This window comes from Mycothermus thermophilus, assembly GCF_041956435.1.
Source record: "Mycothermus thermophilus strain CBS 625.91 unplaced genomic scaffold VTJ04scaffold_3, whole genome shotgun sequence".
NCBI classification, from domain to species: Eukaryota; Fungi; Ascomycota; class Sordariomycetes; order Sordariales; family Chaetomiaceae; genus Mycothermus; species Mycothermus thermophilus.
Genome location: NW_027191429.1, coordinates 3,092,773 through 3,109,897, shown reverse-complemented (window position 1 = coordinate 3,109,897; position 17,125 = coordinate 3,092,773). Strand labels below are relative to the sequence as shown.

At 55.9% G+C, this 17,125-nt stretch overlaps 8 protein-coding genes across 8 annotated transcripts; 5 read left to right on the top strand and 3 right to left on the bottom strand.

Moving 5' to 3' along the window:
* Positions 1–705: 705 nt before the first annotated feature.
* Positions 706–1,429, top strand: VTJ04DRAFT_5283 (uncharacterized protein; the record flags this gene model as incomplete). Its single annotated transcript, XM_069363382.1, has 3 exons — positions 706–897; positions 1,032–1,210; positions 1,300–1,429. The coding sequence occupies 3 exons, from the start codon at positions 706–708 to the stop codon at positions 1,427–1,429; spliced, it is 501 nt and encodes a 166-aa protein (XP_069220234.1).
* A 242-nt stretch (positions 1,430–1,671) lies between these two features.
* VTJ04DRAFT_5282 (uncharacterized protein) lies at positions 1,672–2,256 on the bottom strand (the record flags this gene model as incomplete). The annotated part of the gene is made up of 2 exons (XM_069363381.1): positions 1,672–1,987; positions 2,138–2,256. 2 exons carry the CDS (start codon positions 2,254–2,256, stop codon positions 1,672–1,674), a joined length of 435 nt encoding a protein of 144 aa, XP_069220233.1.
* Positions 2,257–2,885: 629 nt separating this feature from the next.
* VTJ04DRAFT_5281 (uncharacterized protein) lies at positions 2,886–3,976 on the top strand (the record flags this gene model as incomplete). Its single annotated transcript, XM_069363380.1, has 2 exons — positions 2,886–3,031; positions 3,091–3,976. 2 exons carry the CDS (start codon positions 2,886–2,888, stop codon positions 3,974–3,976), a joined length of 1,032 nt encoding a protein of 343 aa, XP_069220232.1.
* A 248-nt stretch (positions 3,977–4,224) lies between these two features.
* On the bottom strand, positions 4,225–5,896 carry VTJ04DRAFT_5280 (uncharacterized protein; the record flags this gene model as incomplete). Its single annotated transcript, XM_069363379.1, has 4 exons — positions 4,225–4,624; positions 4,712–4,883; positions 5,139–5,543; positions 5,872–5,896. The coding sequence occupies 4 exons, from the start codon at positions 5,894–5,896 to the stop codon at positions 4,225–4,227; spliced, it is 1,002 nt and encodes a 333-aa protein (XP_069220231.1).
* A 1,058-nt stretch (positions 5,897–6,954) lies between these two features.
* On the top strand, positions 6,955–9,186 carry VTJ04DRAFT_5279 (uncharacterized protein; the record flags this gene model as incomplete). Its single annotated transcript, XM_069363377.1, has 4 exons — positions 6,955–7,193; positions 7,272–7,889; positions 7,943–8,962; positions 9,027–9,186. 4 exons carry the CDS (start codon positions 6,955–6,957, stop codon positions 9,184–9,186), a joined length of 2,037 nt encoding a protein of 678 aa, XP_069220230.1.
* Positions 9,187–9,673: 487 nt separating this feature from the next.
* On the top strand, positions 9,674–11,002 carry VTJ04DRAFT_5278 (uncharacterized protein; the record flags this gene model as incomplete). Its single annotated transcript, XM_069363376.1, has 2 exons — positions 9,674–9,860; positions 9,927–11,002. The coding sequence occupies 2 exons, from the start codon at positions 9,674–9,676 to the stop codon at positions 11,000–11,002; spliced, it is 1,263 nt and encodes a 420-aa protein (XP_069220229.1).
* Positions 11,003–11,846: 844 nt separating this feature from the next.
* VTJ04DRAFT_5277 (uncharacterized protein) lies at positions 11,847–15,119 on the bottom strand (the record flags this gene model as incomplete). Its single annotated transcript, XM_069363375.1, has 4 exons — positions 11,847–12,241; positions 12,311–12,432; positions 12,495–13,066; positions 13,122–15,119. 4 exons carry the CDS (start codon positions 15,117–15,119, stop codon positions 11,847–11,849), a joined length of 3,087 nt encoding a protein of 1,028 aa, XP_069220228.1.
* A 652-nt stretch (positions 15,120–15,771) lies between these two features.
* VTJ04DRAFT_5276 (uncharacterized protein) lies at positions 15,772–16,780 on the top strand (the record flags this gene model as incomplete). Its single annotated transcript, XM_069363374.1, has 2 exons — positions 15,772–16,074; positions 16,136–16,780. The coding sequence occupies 2 exons, from the start codon at positions 15,772–15,774 to the stop codon at positions 16,778–16,780; spliced, it is 948 nt and encodes a 315-aa protein (XP_069220227.1).
* Between the last annotated feature and the right edge of the window lie 345 nt (positions 16,781–17,125).

Genomic DNA, 17,125 nt, shown 5'->3' with positions numbered 1-17,125 from the left:
TTGTATCGGTCATGTAATGTCTTTCTTCTCTCTCACTCTTCTTTATTTCCTTTTCTTCTGTGTATAAGTCTTATTTTCCTCTTTCATGGGGCAACGGGATGCCAGGCTCGGTATAGAGGGCATTACAAGGGGGAACCGTACCGTGTGGGTGTATAGTTCTGGAATCAACGTGTTTGTTGGATGGTGTACAAGATATCTCTCGGTTCGAGATGCGGTGGTCTTCGCTATTGTGTGGGCGCTCATGGCCTCAGTCTACAATATGGTGAGTAAGAGCCCATGCCAGTGTTGACTCCCTGGGCTAGGCTGCCGGTGAACGTGAGTTGAAAGCCACTCGCTTCAATGTTCCTACATGATCCTTGGGCTTCCCAAGACAATTAACGAGGCTTTGATGAAACCCCATAGCTTGTGTCTGAGTAACGCTTGCTGAGCCCTAAACTAGAACAAGAATATGACGTGAGCATGCTTACAATGCTCAAGGTTACAGTAGAGACTCGACCTTGACAAGCGACAACGAAATGGAACGTGCATGACTGAGCGCAAGAAAATGGAGAACACCACTGTGAAGGATATGAGTAGAGAGGCAAATGAATTCTATAAGTAACGGTCCATAATGTTCACTTAGCACGAACGAACCAAGAGCTTCCAGTTCAGATCACAAACAGCCCTGCTTCTTCCTCCACACTCACCACCAATCTTCTTCACACAATGAAGCTCCTCGCTGCGCTGTCGCTCTTCGTTGTCGCTTCTACAGCGCTTCCCGTTGATACACCGGCTGTCGGGGTCGGTGTCCCGAACGCAACGGCGGTTGAGGTAGCTGAGAAGCGGCAAGCGAACCCCTTCGAAGAGATCTACCTGCTCGATTGCTGGAACTATGGCGTGAGGCAGTCGTGGGTTTTTGTAAGACACCTTTTTTCCCTGATCAATGCTGTTGTTGAGTCAAGCAAGGGGGAGAAAGGGTAGAGAGAAAAGAAAGGTAGTGGTGGTGGCGGTGGTGATGATGGTGGTGGCTGACGTTCTTCTCACCTCAACAGTATTATACCGCCCAAAGCTCCAAAACAGGCTACCCTCCCGACAACGACCGGTGTCTCGTCACCTACGGAAGAGACAACCAGTGGGGAGGACATGGCAGCTGCAAGTTCCCCACGGGCGTCACGTTCACCTGGGATCTTGTCAACAATGTTGGAGGACTCCCTGATGGGATGTATGCTGGGTAAGTCGCCGTCTTGTGTCTTGTTCATGGTGCATTGATCACTCAGTGGCTGACTATTTCGTTTTTCTTCTTGTCTGATGTGATAATAGCACGGGGAGCAACTGGTACAAGGCCTGGAACTGCGGGCGATCCGGCAAGGACAAGTTTCTCAAGGGCACAGAGTGTAACAAGCAGGTGGTTTGCTACCCCGCTTCTGCGAGTTCCAGGGGGAGCATGTAGGACGTATTTGAAGGGGAATTGCTGGACAGGTATTCCCGGTCTATCTCATTACGAAAGGGCTCTGGAGTAGATGGGAGCGGTGAGCAGCGGGCCGTTGTGTGGACAGGCATAAATAGGGGACTACTCCGTGTAAAACCTCCCTCTAAATCCTAGCGGATCATGATCACCTCAGCAAACCTATGTCCACCCAACCCAGAACATGCATCCCACTTCACCGACTTCCTCCTTTGCAAACTGCTTCTTCACCTCCCCCTTGCAAATTTCTCATGCCACTTGCCCCTCGGCTTCGGCGCCTCACTTCCCGCTTTCGCTCCACCTTCAGCCTCGGGGACGAGCTCGATCGTTTCGTGGATGGTGGAGATCAAGTGAAGTCCAGGCCCAGCTGGGGTTTCTGACTCTTGGTCTACTGCTGTATTGGCAGAGGCGGTGGTAGCGGGTTGAAGAAGGATGAGAGCATTGGAGGTGTTTTTCTGCCGGAGGGAGTATGTCTTCCCTGGAGCGGTGGTGGTGGCGGGGGTTTTGAGGAGGGCGGCGGTTGGGGAGGGGTGGAGGGTTAATCTGGAGATGGTTAGTTAGGGAAGTTGACACATGGTTGGTGTGTAAAGGGGCTTTTGTGAGTATTTGTTATTGTAGGGACTGTGGCATATGAGGGAACACCAGACCAAAAACAACGTGGAAGCCTGTGTAAGAGTGAGGTGTTCAACTCACGTGGGAGGATCTTGGCTCTCAAGAAGCTCGGCAAGTTCGGGAGGGAGTTCGACAAGTTTGTACCCCGTTCCGTCAGGGGCGTGGAAGAGAGGGATGCCTGAGGTGGGTTGAGATGACATTGTGTTGTGTTTTCCGGGCTCGAGGTGGTTGATAAGGTTGAATGGAGATTCACTTCAGGAATCGCTGATGAGAAACCGCATGATACAGTAAGTTACGGTAAAAGAGTGTAATGTTACATGTCTCTTACGCAAGGCCTGGCTCTCACTGGGGCAACCCCCCTATTCTCAAGACAACAAAACAGGGCAGAAAGGAGGGATAAGATGACAATCATCAGGGAAACTGAGAAAGGGTCTTGTAATCGTGTCAATTCCCGGTCCACTGACAAGGCCACGTTTTGGCAACAGCAGCCAACGCATCAGGCACTGATACCCAAATGACCCTCCTGAACTGGGGTTGTCTTTGATCCTCAACCCCTTGTTGTCCTGGAATCGTGCAGTCATCAGGAAGTTTTGGTGAACTCAATTTGCTTCAAAGTCAGCCACACAATCATCAAAGCCCCATGTGTCATTGTTTTTTCCAAATGACGTGTAAAGGGGGGAAGAAGATGATGCATGACGTGCTTGCTAAAGAGTTTTCTGGGTATATAGACCCCAAGTCGAGGAGATGGTGTCGAGTTTGGTGTCGAAACCATCAGCGACTCCTCTGGCCACTCTAGCGCTCAACCAGTAGATCATTCGAGTTCAGTGGCATGATGGAGGACTCAACTCCATGTCCAGGAGCAGCCGGCTTCTCAGCTAGGCCATACCAAGTCATTGTGTCATCCACTCCAAGTGTCATCTGCCAAGAACTTCTCAAGGTTCTTGCTCGCATTGAGGCCGAGCAGCCTCTAATATGGTAAGCATCCCGACGTTAGAGCCTCGCCTGGCTCAGTAAAGTCCACTGATACCGAACAGCGGGCGCATCTGCATCTGCTTCCAATTCCTGCGCTATGCTCACTACATCCTCCCTCGTTGGGACTGGGGCATCAACAAAATCATCTGTCTCGGCGCCGGCTCTCTGAGGAACGTCGTAGAAAAAGGCGGACCATTTTCAGGAACTACGTATCGAGAAGCCATCCGGAACACAGACACGGCCGCCCAGTTCAATGCCAGACCCCTAGACCGCCGCGACGCCTTGCAAGCCATGCTCCGCCACTCTGCGGCGATCGAGATGGCCTCCGGCATAAAGTTCCTTTCCGACCAGCGTGGCGTCGCGCATGGTCTCATCAAGGACCATTTCACGAAGCTGAGTTTGATCAAGGACGTGGAGTCGCCAAACGATGTGGGCGAGGAGATCACAAAGAAACTCGCCAAACTGCCACCCACGGCGGGATACGCCGGGGCTGCGGACTTGATTGACGTCCCTGTCTACTTCGCTGATGACGAGTATACAGCAGAGGACGTCGAGGCCTTGGAAAAACTTGCGGAGATCATCAAACTGGCACACTGTCCGCCCGTAGGAGTCATGGATGTAGAGACAGCGCACGGTAGCGTTGACGAGCATACGCTGGTGTACGCCATCACCTCAACCTCCGAGGTCTGCAACCGTGTATTGCAAATCAGGCCGGCTGCCATCATTTGCTCTCCGACGGGTTGTAGTCTCGACGAGTACGACGAGTTTCCTCTCGACTGCAAAAAGGCGCCGCACACGGTTGGGCCGGCACACATGTACATCCGCAAGGACGTCACGGAGGACATGGCGAGCAAGATGATCGTGCCTCCGTATCCGGTTGTCTTCCCGCCAGATCACCCTGCTGAGCCGAGTAACTGGTATCTGAATAAACTGAAGAAGAATTGCTGAGTGATCGAGGAGGGGGGGAGGGGGGTGGAAAGCTGGAGATGATTGCAAGGGCGATGAGTTTACGTTGTTTTGAGTCGATGGGTAAGGTGAATTCCAATACCAGACTACTCCGTAAGCTACGTTTGGTTCAAGCTTCAATATTCCCCAGAGTTCAGTGTGATGTTTGTCTCGCCTCCTTGGCCGACTTCTAACAATCGTCGAATGCAGATGCCCGGTCTTACAATATCGGCTCATCCACATACCGGCTATCAAAAATAACTATGAATTATGTCTCTCCTCCAATTATTATCTGAACCCAGATGGTCCGTGCCATAAGAATACTCATACTCGTCCTCGGTAGAAGAGGCGTCGGCAATGTCATGCACCAACTCCTCCGCATCGCAGAGCACCTTGAGCTTCACCACCACCTCCGTCTTGTCGTAGTCTTCTTGATTTCCGTATCTCCGAATACCCGGCGAAACGATCAAGTTCACTATCGAGGTATCCATCGAGAGAACTTCGTCAACGTGCTCCATGATCGCAGGATCAACGTTGAAACTGGTTGAGAACATAGCAGCGCTGGATAGGTTTCCCTCAACGACGGACTTTGTAGAATTGCTTGGACGTGCGAAGCTTCCTGTCGAGATCCATGGCCCTTTGAACCACTTCCTAAACGCGAGTGTGGACGTTATTGTGATACCCAGGATATTCGGGATGATTTGCCGGTCCGGTTTGCAAGGATTGCTTGAAGCTTACAGTAGAGATAGGGAGATGCGTCCCGCAATATCCACCAGCCAGTTAACCGTGTCCTGGAGATCACAGTCGATGAAGAACCGCATCGACAGGATGCGACACACTTCAAGCCCTTTGATGGTCTTGGATGTGGAGAACCAGTGACGACCATCTCGAGCCTCTCTCAGAATGAAGCCTAGCAACACGGGTTAGTGAGTGTATTCTATTAGTAAGTTCAAGTTGGGTGTATCCGTACCCCCAAGGAATTCATACGTGTCTATCACGCTTCTACACTTTATGTCACTCCCGAGTCTCGAGCGTAGTTTCAAGATATTGGAGTAGAGGATGCGCCAAACGCAAGACCGAACCAGAAAGGCGCAATGAGCGGGATTATTGAGCATGGCCCTCCCAAGCGGGTGAGTCGCGAACACATTCTCCAGAGCCCACATACTTGTGCGGACGCCTTGTGGCGAGAAGTATCCCGGCAGGGACGTCAACACCAACCCCTCGATTGCAGACTCAAGGGCTTCCCAATCCTTGCGGATCGCCGCATCAGAAACCTTGGGGAGGTCAGCAGGGCTCGGGTTCTCAACCTCGAGACTCTCCACATCTTCAGCAAGTCCAACGGGTTCCCGGTCCTTGTTGACTTCCGCATTGGAACTTTCGCAGGAGACATGAGCATGTTTCGTCGGAGTGCCTGGCGGATTCTCGGGGACGACACCGAGGGTTTGGGCACCCATCACCAGCCGACGAAGTGTCTCAATCTTTTCCCAAAGGAAAGCGTTCTCGGCTTCGAGGCTCTCCCGGTCCGGTTTGTTGTCACGTTCACGTAGCCTCTCATCATCCAGAATGTCGACTATATCTCATTTTGTCAACATAGTCCGTCCTGAAATCTTCGCATAGCTGTTGTGCGCAACGACATTCGTTCGCCAATCCCGCTAAAGCGTCAGGGTCTTCTGCATGGGCTTCCAGCTGCCTTGCAACTCGGTGATAGGCGGCGTCCACATCGAAGACGTAACAATGCTGCTGCCCCGACTCGGGGAACCACCGACGTCCATTTTGCCGTCAAGGGGTAAGCAGCGAAAGGACTGTGAGGCACGACAAGTACTCCTTCATCGATCTCTGTCCTCCAATGCACTCGGAACTTCCTTCCCCTCTTTCCAACCCCACGCTCTCCCACTCACTCCTCGGCAAGTTCCGGGAGCACATTGGTTTGTTTCGTCCAGCTGCACTTTTGTCCATGCGGGGTGATCTATGTTAGGATCAGGCTGGCTACCCAGCCTCATGCGTGTAAGAAAATGGTAACAGGGCTGAGCTTGCTCGACATCTTGCCCGGCTCATGCAGCGGTGCGGCCAATATCTTTTCACATTTCTCTGTTAGATAGGGAACACGGGGACTTGATGTTTGAAATCCAAGGCTTGTATGAGGCAACCCTCAACCATCAACAATATACCTGAGGGATCACAGTTAAATCAATTTCAAGTCACCTTCGGCAGAGCATTCAATGCTACTTATTTACCTAGTTTGTATACCGATACTCCGTAAACCTGAGTGTTTCAGTTTCAAACTCAATCCTCCTTTTGTATAGTTGTATCGGGCTGAAACAGCCCAACCCTGTCAGGGTGGCCGCCATCCCCAACTACCCGTGCTTCTCATCGACACCAATTGACAACTTCCAACTGCATCTGCATGCATGCGGCGCCACGATATGGCAAAGCCCTTGAAGCCACACGGGTTATCAGTGTACAAGTACATGATGCCATCTATGTATAGTCGGGGCTACAATGTCACAATCCTCCTGTCCCCTGGACGCAGCCCACATGTGGCTCAACCCCTGGCTATGTTTGATGACCCGGTCCAACATCCCATTCTTAATTAACAGGGATCAACTATTGCGCCTTTACCAGGGTCAACAAGCCGGGTACCGGATCCCATCCTCACGGTACTTCCTCCGTACTTCCTCCGTACATCACCCGCGTAGGCTGTGCCCGAGATCGACATGCAACCGGTCAACATGTTGGTGCTGTCCAAACTAGCACTTCCACACTCAGCTCCTTCTAGCTGAGCACCCTACAGAGTAGATTCCAAAGCACAGGAATGGAAGGTGAGGGGTCGAATCTCGTTTGAGGATAGCGAAAGTGGTATACATAAACCAAGCGAGATGCCCGTGGTCTGACAGTATTCTAGGAGAGGATAGGGAGGTCATATGCCATCCATTCTCAACTTCCTAGTCCCTATCCGATCAAGATCAACCATACACGACACCATGGTGAGCGCCGGCATCGTGTCAACGCTCTTCTTCTGGGGCCTGGCTGCCTCCAGTGCTCTCGTCCCAGCTCCTCAGGTTGCCAGGAGGGTTCACAACCTCCCCGGCACCTCGGATGAGTTCACCGTGAGAGAGCTCGCTCGCCGGCTCGTTGATGTGGCGCGTCGGGAGCAGAAGACGGTATTTGAGAACGGCACCGAGGTCTACATGAGCTGGACGGATGCCCTGCTCTTTAAGCAGTATGTCGCATGCCCCCCCTTTTCTGCCAAGAGACTTGAAATGTAATAGAGAACTAACTCTGGATCCGACACCCACAGGGATGTGAGCCATACCGTCAACACCAACAGTTCAGTCGGCAACCCCAACCTCGGCGGCGGCGTTGAGGTGACATGTGTTTCTTGCTACATCAGCGCCAGCGCATCGGCGAAGCTGTCGATCAATGGAGACTTTGATCTGGGGGAGTCCATCAAGAATGTGACAGACCAGCTCGGGGAGGAGGTCAAAAACCTGACCAAAACAACAGTCGACGCCGTACAAGCCTGGTTCGGGGACATCCTTGAGGAGTTCTGGGCGGGAGACCTCGACTTCGACGACCTCAGCTTTGACAGTTTCCACATCGACAACGATTTCGACATTGAAATTGAAGAGTTGCCAGATATTACCCTTGAGTTTACCCTTTCGCAGCTTGACGTGTATGCGCTCATCGACACGACCGTCTCCTCCAGCGCCACCCTAACCATTCCGCTGTACAAATCTCAATCGCCAGTGGGCATCGCGCTCGGCAACGCCATTGAGATGGGCGTGTTTGTGACTGCGGACTTGATCCTCTCTGCCAGCGGGGCCGTCAGCCTGCGCTCGGGATTCCACATCAGGATGGATGAGGACTTGGGGTTCAAGCTGCCCCTGTTCAGCCGCGACGTTGCGGACGTTTATTTGTACGTCATGACCCCATCCCCTCAAATATTTCTGTGTTTCTAACGGAGGATAGCAACGGCGCCCGATACGAGTTTCTCCCTGTGACGGTGCACTCGGGCAGCGTCGTGCTGAAGGGTGTGCTCCGCGTGGGCACCCATGCCGGTTTCTCCCTCAACGTTCCCTTCCTGAACGGGCGCGGCCTCGACGTCAACGCGGTCAGCGGTGTCAAGGAACACGCTGAACGCGGGTTGCACGCTCTCGAGGAGGACGTATCCAAGCCCAACCTCGAGAAGCGCTTGTTCGATCTCAACATAGGAGCTGGCCTCTCAGCCGGCGTCTGGGCTAACCTCGCCGAATTGACCACCCACATCACGTCCGACACCATCGCCGCCGACATTGACAGCGACAGCGACGACGACAACCCCTCGGAAGACTGCCACCTGCGCATTGTTGAAGAATACACCCTCGCCATCGGCGCGGGCGCTGGCGCCACCGTTCAAGCCCTCTCCCACACTTGGGGCCCACAGCCTCGAACCTCCATCCCCATCTTCTACACCACCCTCGCCAACATCTGCGCCATGTCAGTGTCAACCACCTCATCCACCCCAACCGAACCTACCCCTACCGCAAACGTCCTCGCCCCGCGAGCAGACAACGAAGACGAAGAGTTCAAAACAACCACCCTCACCACCAAAGTCCCCTTGACCGCCACCGCGTGCCAGGACCCGGCGCTGCTGGGCAACTGCCCCGTCTCGCTGCAGATGACCGAGGAGCGCACCGAGACCAAGACGCTTGTGACGTCGTGGCGCGACGGCGTCGATCCCAAACCCTCGACGTTCCCCGAGATGACGGCCACCACGAAGCCCGTCCCAAGCGATTTCGGGGCGCTGGTGCAGAGCATCGCGGCCACCAGCGGCGTGCCGGTGAGTTACGTGCCTCCTCTGGCAGAGGCAACCGGGTTTTGGGAGAGGAGCGCTGGTGGGTTCAGTGCGTTTTGGAATGGGGAGTCGTCGGGGGTGTCGAATAGGGTTTGGTTTGGTGTTGGGGTCGGGGTTGGAGGGGCGCTGCTGTTGGGAGGTGTGATTTTGTTGGTGTAGGTTTTCCTTTCCCTCTACTTGCTCCTTTTCAGGTGTCTTGTTGCTGACCAAGAACTGCAGAGTATACATCCGCCGCAGAAAGTACAAGAAGCTGCTTCCTGTCACAGAAGGCAGGGTGGTCAATGTGGGCCCGACAGAGTATCACGGCGGCATGTGGTATCCGGGAGATGCCATGTATGCCAAGGGGCCTCAACAGACGGTGACAGAGGCTCATCGTTAAGCTGCTGCTGGGTAGAGGAGGGAGGGTTTGGCTTGGTCGGGTAAGTTGCTTGGATATCGGAGTTGGAAAACATGATGATACCTTTTGGAGTCTGGAATAATTTTGTCTTGGTTTTTTCACGAATTGTCTGTTACCTAAGGAATCGGTCTAGCCACAAGGGAAAGGTGTTGGTTGTTGGTTGTTGACACCCCTTTTCCATGCCCTCTGTCTCCATGTTGTGTCAGAGAACATGTTGAGGGTTAGGGTGGGCAGGCAGACAAATCCATCAGGCCACCATCTGACGTCACACAGAGCAGCCTTGGGGGCCTGGGGTGCCTGCCCCGCCATGACAGATAACTGCCGGTAGCCCCACCTGCTACCGAAAGAGTAGCATGACCTTCAGGACCTCCCATCCCGTCTTGGAGCTACTGAGGTAGAGCAGCTCTCAAGCTCTTGCAACATCTCTGAGCACCCCCCAACCTATCTCCTCTAACATCATCAAGACACCATGACAACAGATCCCCTCAGCCCATCCGCCGTCCTCGAGACGGCGGCCAAGGCCCTGCCCACCCACGAAAAGGACGACACCACCTCAGACGTGAGCAGTTCCCTCGACGCCATCGCCCTCTTCGTCCATGCCTGCATGCTCAACCTCGGCTTCCGCCTCCTGGGTTTCGACGAGGAGCGCAAGATCGGTATGCCTTCAACGTCCAACCTTAGCATCCATTCATACTCTGCTAACCGCCACCACCCTACCCCAGAAGCCGAATGCGCCCGCCTCGCCCCCCGTCTCCCACCGCAATGGAACACCTCCCTCAACTCGCACAGCTTCGTCTACGCCCACACCCAATCCGCCATGAACTTCGTCGTGCACGTATCGCGCATGGGTCCCAAGACTGAGATCCGCGCCCTCGCCACCGGCGCCGACCGCATCGCCCGCTTCGACATCACCGCGCGCGACTACATCTCTCCGTCCGCCCTGCCGCTGCGCATCACCCTCGCCCAGGACGGCAGCGAAGACCGCTCCGACCTACCCGACAAGCTCAAAACCCTCTTCATCTCCCCCGAGCGCATCCAAGACCTGGCAAGCCTGTTGAAGATCAACATCATCCAGCGCATCATCCCCGGCCTCCACAAAGAAGGCTACGTCGAAGAACCACCCACCACCAGGCCGGAACCTCAACCTCAGCCACCCCAACAACCCATCCCTCGACCCGGTCAAGGTGACGAGGGACCGATCCCCCACCTCCCACCGCCCGCAGCTCCCAACCCGTACCCGGCCCCGGACCCCCTCGCTGCCCCGCGTCCTAACCCCGTTCCGGCAGCAGACTTCCCGCCCCCCGGGTTCGAAGACGAATACGAAATCAACCGCCCACCGCGCGGGCCAGTCCCGGGCAGCGGCGCCCCTCCCGGCGGGGGAGGGTTCGGAAACCTCGGCCGCGACGACTTGTACCCCGCCGGACTCGGCCCGCACGATCCAATCGTCGGGTCGTTCGTCCCTCCTCCCGCCGGCACGGGGGGCGGGGGCGGGATACTAGGGCCCGAGGGGTTGCGAAGGCCTGGGGCGGGTGGTTTCTATGGTGGTGGCGGCGGACTGGGCGGGCAAGGTCCCGGGTTCAGGGGAGGAGGCGGGATGCATCCCACCTTTGACGACCCGCTGTTTGGCGGACCGAGAGGCGGCGGGGATGATACCTTTGGCGGGCAGGTGCCGCCGGGAGCGAGGTGGGATCCGTTGGGGCCGTTTGGTGGGCCAGGGCCGAGGTTTGGCGGACGGGGTGGAAGGGGAGGAGGGAATAATAATGGGTTTGGAGGGTTTGGAGGCGGGGATATCATTTGAGTATCTCGCTCAACTTCCAGCGTTGGTTCGTCCTCGTGGATGAGGACTTGAGGATTTGACGTGAGGTCAACCAGGTACGTAGCTGCTAAGGGTTTGGGGGTGGGGGGAGGATCATGCTTGAATGACGGAAAAGAAAAGGAACAGGGAAAGAAAATTACGGAGTCATGATTGACGACTAATAAGTACTCAATGACGAAAACAAAGGACTTTGGTTTGGACGTTTGTACCTGCTGCTATTTGCAACCCGGTGATGATACTATTGTATGTACGAGAATGGGGATAGAAATTTGTTGACAACCCCACAGTGGTTGACATAAGTGTTCCTAGTAAAGTATACATAATACCTAGAAAACATCAATTCTACCATGACGTGAGTACACTATCAGAGTACCCGAGATGCTTGGACTCGTCGCCCCGGCGTCCCTTGAAGCGGCAGTACGTGTGTGTGTGCGGTTGTCAACCAACAAAAGTAATAGAGAACTCCTTCCTCCTACACTTTTCCATTCCTAGGCCAACGCCAAAATCGCACACCTACTTCTTCGAGTCACAGGATATCAAATTGACCTTTCATTCCCGGCCATATCTCCATCCAACCAACCGACTATGTACTAAACTACCTACCTCCCACTCTCCTCCCAAAACTCCAACGACACCAGCAACAGGGGTATGTCCCACCACCACCACGACCACCACCAACCAATCAACCCTCCCTCGAAACCCGGCGCCACTGCCTCTCCAACAACCCCCTCCCCGGAATCAACCACGGCGCCGGCTGTTTATTCTCCTTATCCTCATCATCTCCTCCTTCACCAGACCCAGACCCAGGAGCAGTAGCGACGCTCCCCTACCGCGCCGCCTCCTTAATCTTCCTCTTCTCATCCTCGCTCAGCATGCCCAACCACTGCTGGAATCCCGCAATGTTCTCCGCGTCCGCCTTCATGAAGAAGTCGACCAGGTACGCCTGGGTCTCATCGTCCCTCTGGCGCGAGCCCGCCGCGCCCGACTCCGCCCAGCCCATGAGGTCCGACTTGGTGCCGCCGAGGGCGAGGTCGAGCGCGTCGTCGGGCTCGTCCTCCCAGCCGTCGTCGTCATCGTCCTCGTCGGCGTCTTCGGCCGCCTGCGTGGCCGCAGCGGCGGCGATGTTGGGCGCCGCATTGATGCCCGACGCCGAGACGAGTTCTTCGATGAGCACCTTGAGGATCTTGAGAGGCGCGGGGATGATGGTATACCGGTCGGGGTCTGGCATGGTCACAGAAGGTTAGCGAGGTTGCGGCAGGGTGGGGGTAACGGACGGACGGGCAGACGTACTCAGCTTCGCCCTCGACCGAGTCATGATCCTACCAGTGTTCTCGATGATGAGGTCGCCCTTGACCATGGTCTGGGCCAGGCGAGAGTCGTTGAGGGAGTAGATCTTGGACAGGGCGATGACGCTAGATAGGGTTAGCCTTGGATTCAGACCGGATTGAGGCCTACGAGGCAAAAACAAACATACTTTTGACGGATCTCATCATATCCAGCAAAGTTGATGGAATTCTCGAGCCACTTGCTCATGACCACCTGCAAGCCAACCTGGCCATTGATCTGGATATCGCTCAGGAAGTTGATGACATCCTGAGCGCCGACAAGCGACAGCCGAGCAAACACCAAGATCAGAGACTGGATGAACTGGGCGGCCTGAGCAGTCTCCAGACGCGTCGCCACAGCCTGGAGCAGCTGCGGCAGGAAAGGTCCCAGCCTTTCGTGACCAGCCTTCTCGACCAGTTCGGCAGCCAAACCGCCAACCTCGGAGGCGGCATGTTCCTCAATGTCCGGGCCGAGCAGGCGGTCGATGACGCGGAGGCACACCTCGAGGCCGGACCGGCCGCTCTCGTCGCTCCAGCTGAACACCTGCTTGTGGTCATGCATGAGCATGTACTTGAGAGCTTCCGCGGCGGGACGCAGGACGTCGCCCTCGGAAGAGTTCATCAAGATGTTGTTGAGCTTGGGAAGAGTAGCCGCAACGAAACCATCCGGGAGAGGCTCGGAGCCATACTGGACGAGGAACGACAAGAGGTCGGCAGCCAGCTGGACAGTGGTTAGCACGTGAAGAGGATGGTTGGCTTCGGGGAAATCAACGAACCGTGACAAGAGGGTCGTCCTGAGTCAGGTTGGCAACATCGAAGGTGCCCATAATCGATGGCAAGACCTTGCTGCACAGAGCGGCGTATAGGCCCTGGTTATCCGAAAACGTCCGGGCAACGTCCTCAAAGGTCTCGCAGACGATGACGCTGACGTTGAAGCTGGCGGCACCGTGCTTGGCAACGAGGAAGAGCAAGTCGAGAGCCTTGCTGTCGGGCTGGATGGCGATACGAGTGTCCATGCTGATGGCACTGCGCAGCGTATCCAAGAGAGTGACCAAGAGATCGTCCGCATCCTCGAGATCGCTGAGATCCTTGGACTCGAGGAAGCCCTGAATGGCAAGGATAATGGGGACTTGGTTTTCCACTCCAACGCCACCGCGGACAAAGCCATCGATGGCCTTAACAGCAGCGACCTGGACCAACTCGGACTCGTCCTGGGTGACGGCGTGGATCACGTTGCTGAGCAGGCCTGTGGCGGGCTGATAGGACTGAGCCAGGGAGCCGGCAACGAGGAATCCACGAGCGCGAAGCATCGGCTCATCCTTCCTGTTGATGGCGAAGTTGACAAGCTCAAGGTAAGCGTTGGCAAACTCTTGGGGAATCGACTTCTCGACGTCTTGGAAGTCATTAAGAACGGAGCTAAAGAGGTACAGGGCAGCCTCCCTGCGCTGCCAACTGGTACCCTCGGTAGTAAACAAAGTCTTGGTGTAAGCGAAGAGGCCCTCGAGAGCGGATTTGTCCAGCCACTCGGCGAGCTTGATAATGAGATCACCGCAAGCCGTGCGGGCGGTGTAGTTGGACGACACGGACGTCTCTTCGGCCAGATACAGCGACACGTCGATGTCCCAGAGGCCTTCCTCTTCCTGAGTGATCTGCGAATAAGACACGAGGAGGCTCATGAGTTCCAGGACCCAGGGGGTATCGTGGACAGCACCGCGGGCCTTGATCTCGTTGGCGAGCTGCTCCCGGACGGGCGGGGCACGCAGACACTGATTCAAGAAATCCAGCTCGTCCAGGACCAGGAAGTCGAGAGTGAACGGAAGGCCGTCGATGTCCTCGAGGCGGCTCTGGGCGCTCGCATCAACAAACAGAGCCTGGTAGGGCTGAACCAGGCGGGACAGCTCCTCCCAGGTAGCGGTGAACAGAGCCGTGCTCTGCTGGACGAGGATGGATGGGAAGACGGAGCGGATCTTGATGAGGGTCTTGACGGCCTGGTCCTTGAGGGCTACCGGGCCATACCAGTCGTTGGGTTGGGAGTCGGCATCGGCGGGCAGGGGAGGGAGAGGCGACTTGATGACCTGCTCGAGGAAGGGAAGCCATCCGGCGAGGACCTGCTCGGCGAAGGCCTTGACTTCCTTCTTGTGGTCGTCCTTGACGATGTCCATCAGGTCGAAGCAGCTGCGGAAGACGAGCACGGCCAGGCTGCGGTGCGTGTCCTTGCGCTTGTCATTGAGGGCCACGTCGTAGCAGGCCTTGATGATATCCCGGGCGACGCCAAAGAACTGCTCGTCGGTCAGGCTCTCCTCGACCAGGTCCTGGAGGATGCGCAGGGCGCCGTGCAGCTGGGCGTCGGTGCCGGCGGGCATCACGCCGAGCACGGCAGGCAGCAGGGCAGGCCATCGGTGGGGGAAGTCGTGGACGGCGATCTTTGAGACGACGTAGCTGGCGGCGACCTTGACCTTGCGCTCGTCCTCGGGGCTCAGGACCAGCTCGAGGATGGCATTGCGCAGGTAGTCCTTGGTCTCGTCGGGGATGGGGATCTGGGGACCGCTGCCGGCATCATCGGGGGCCCAGTTCTTCTCAATGAACTTGCGGAGATAGGTCAGGGCGGACTGGCGGATCTCGATGGGGGCGTCCGTGTGAGCGCCGATGCGGGACAGCGACAGCGGGAACTCGGGGTTCCGCTGAAGGTGCATCAGGTCGAGCTCGGCCTGCTTGCGAGGGCCCTCATTTTTGTCCTGGGTGTTGGCCAGGAGCTGGGCAAGATGCTCATCCATGATGGCGGTGATGTTGCTATAACAAAAGGGGTCGGGTATCTGTCGGTGAGGCGGTGGGCACTCCGTCTTATTTATGTTCCTTCTGTCTGAAGTGTCGTCGAGACGATGTCGATGTTGCAACCCACACCCAGCCGATGGAGCGAGTTGGGGGTTGGAAAGGTCCTCGAAGCCGGGGAATCCTCTTGGGGGTTTGTGTTTTGTTTGGATTGATGAATTGTCCGAGGACCAGGGGGAGAGATGGAGGAAACAACACAACAAAAGCTGCCTTCAGGTCGGAGCAGTCAATGTGGGGTAAGAGCCAATGTGAGGCCGCGGGCCAGCATCAACAGTGGAGTCTTACAAGAGTAAGTGAATCCCCTGTTCGGTGCTTGGGAACGCGTATCGCGTGTCGGTATAGAGTACCAAAACGTGTAATTTATTGCGGGGCCGTCTGAGTAAAAGGCGGGGTGTCTGCCTGGTCACCTGCTTTGGCGTCGCGACAGGAAAGCCAAGTCGCGTCTCGCTGAGTGCCCCGCGTTTCCATTTACTGGGCTCCTACCCTTCAAGCTTGGCACTCCAACCTCAGGTCGACAACACCAACGACAAGAACAAAATATAAGACCATTTTCCTTTATTTGATTTTTTATTAAAAAAAACAGAAATAAACATCACAATGCCTCCCCACCAACACGACTTCGAAGATGACGACGAGAACAACAGCACCATTACCGACAATGTCGACACCGACGAAACCTCCCTCGCCCTCGACCACGCACACATCCTGCTAACCTCCTTCAACACCTTCCTCACCGTCGCCATCCACAACATCCTCTATTACCGCCGCATCTACCCGCCGGCCACCTTTCTCTCGACGCGCGCTTACAACCTGCCCGTTCACCAGAACCGCCATCCCAAAGTCTGCGCCTGGATCCGCGACGCCGTGGATGCCGTCGCCGCCCAGCTCGCCGCAGGACACGTCGACCGTGTCGCCATCGTCATCCACTCCCCCTTCACCAACTCGCCATCACCACCGGAAGCAAAAAAATCCTTCCCCATCCTCCCCCATCCCACCCGGAACGGTCCTTGAACGCTGGCTCATCTCCACCGCCTCCTTCCCCCGCTGGCCCGACATCACCTCCCTCCTCGACCCCACCGCCCCTTTATCATCAACCACAACTCAAATCAACAACCCCTCCAAATCCATCACCACCTTCTCCCGCATCCTCGCCCGGGACTCCCGCTCCGAACCCTCCCGCGAACGCCACCTCCAACCGGATCCTTACAACCCGACCCTCTCCTGGCCGGACCTCGACGAGCAGCTCCGCGGCTGCCTGCGCCGCATGGCGAGCACCGCCGAGGCGATGGGCCCGCTGCCCGTGCCAGGGTGCGGGTTCACGGTGGCGGTGGAGTTGAAAGACGATGAGGAGGAGGAGGAGGCAAAGGCGCCGATCGGGAGCGGGCAGATCTGGATTCCTTCGGAGCCGGGGCTGCAGCCGAGGAGTAGTCGAGGAGGCAGCAGGACAAGGGACGGGGAGGATTTGGGGGGAGTCAAAACCAGGGCGGTGAGGAAGGTGGAGGCGGGGCCGTTGTGGTTTGAGTGTTGGGTGGAGGAGAGTAGGGCGAAGGAGGAGCTGGAGTTGGCGAGGAGAGAGGAGGGCGCGGAGAAGAAGGGTGGTGGTTAGCTTTTGGATTCGTACGGGCAGTCCATGGGGAATGATATACTGGCATGGCTGTTGGTTTGATCAGGCTTACATAAACTCTACAGTACTCTTCGGTGTCAGGATACCCTCAATTGAATACAATGAACAAAAAACAAGCACTGTTTGTTTACAAGACCAAAACCATACCCTCAACCAATGCCCCCCATATCAAACAACCTGCTGTCTCTCCATCCTCTCGCTCATTTTCATACACATCAAAATGAAGAACCTTAACGATTGTGCGTGGTGGTTGTATCCGAACAGTGATAAGTATAAAAATGATACGTCAAAGTCATCCATCCACACGAATCGTAAGAAGTGAAAAAC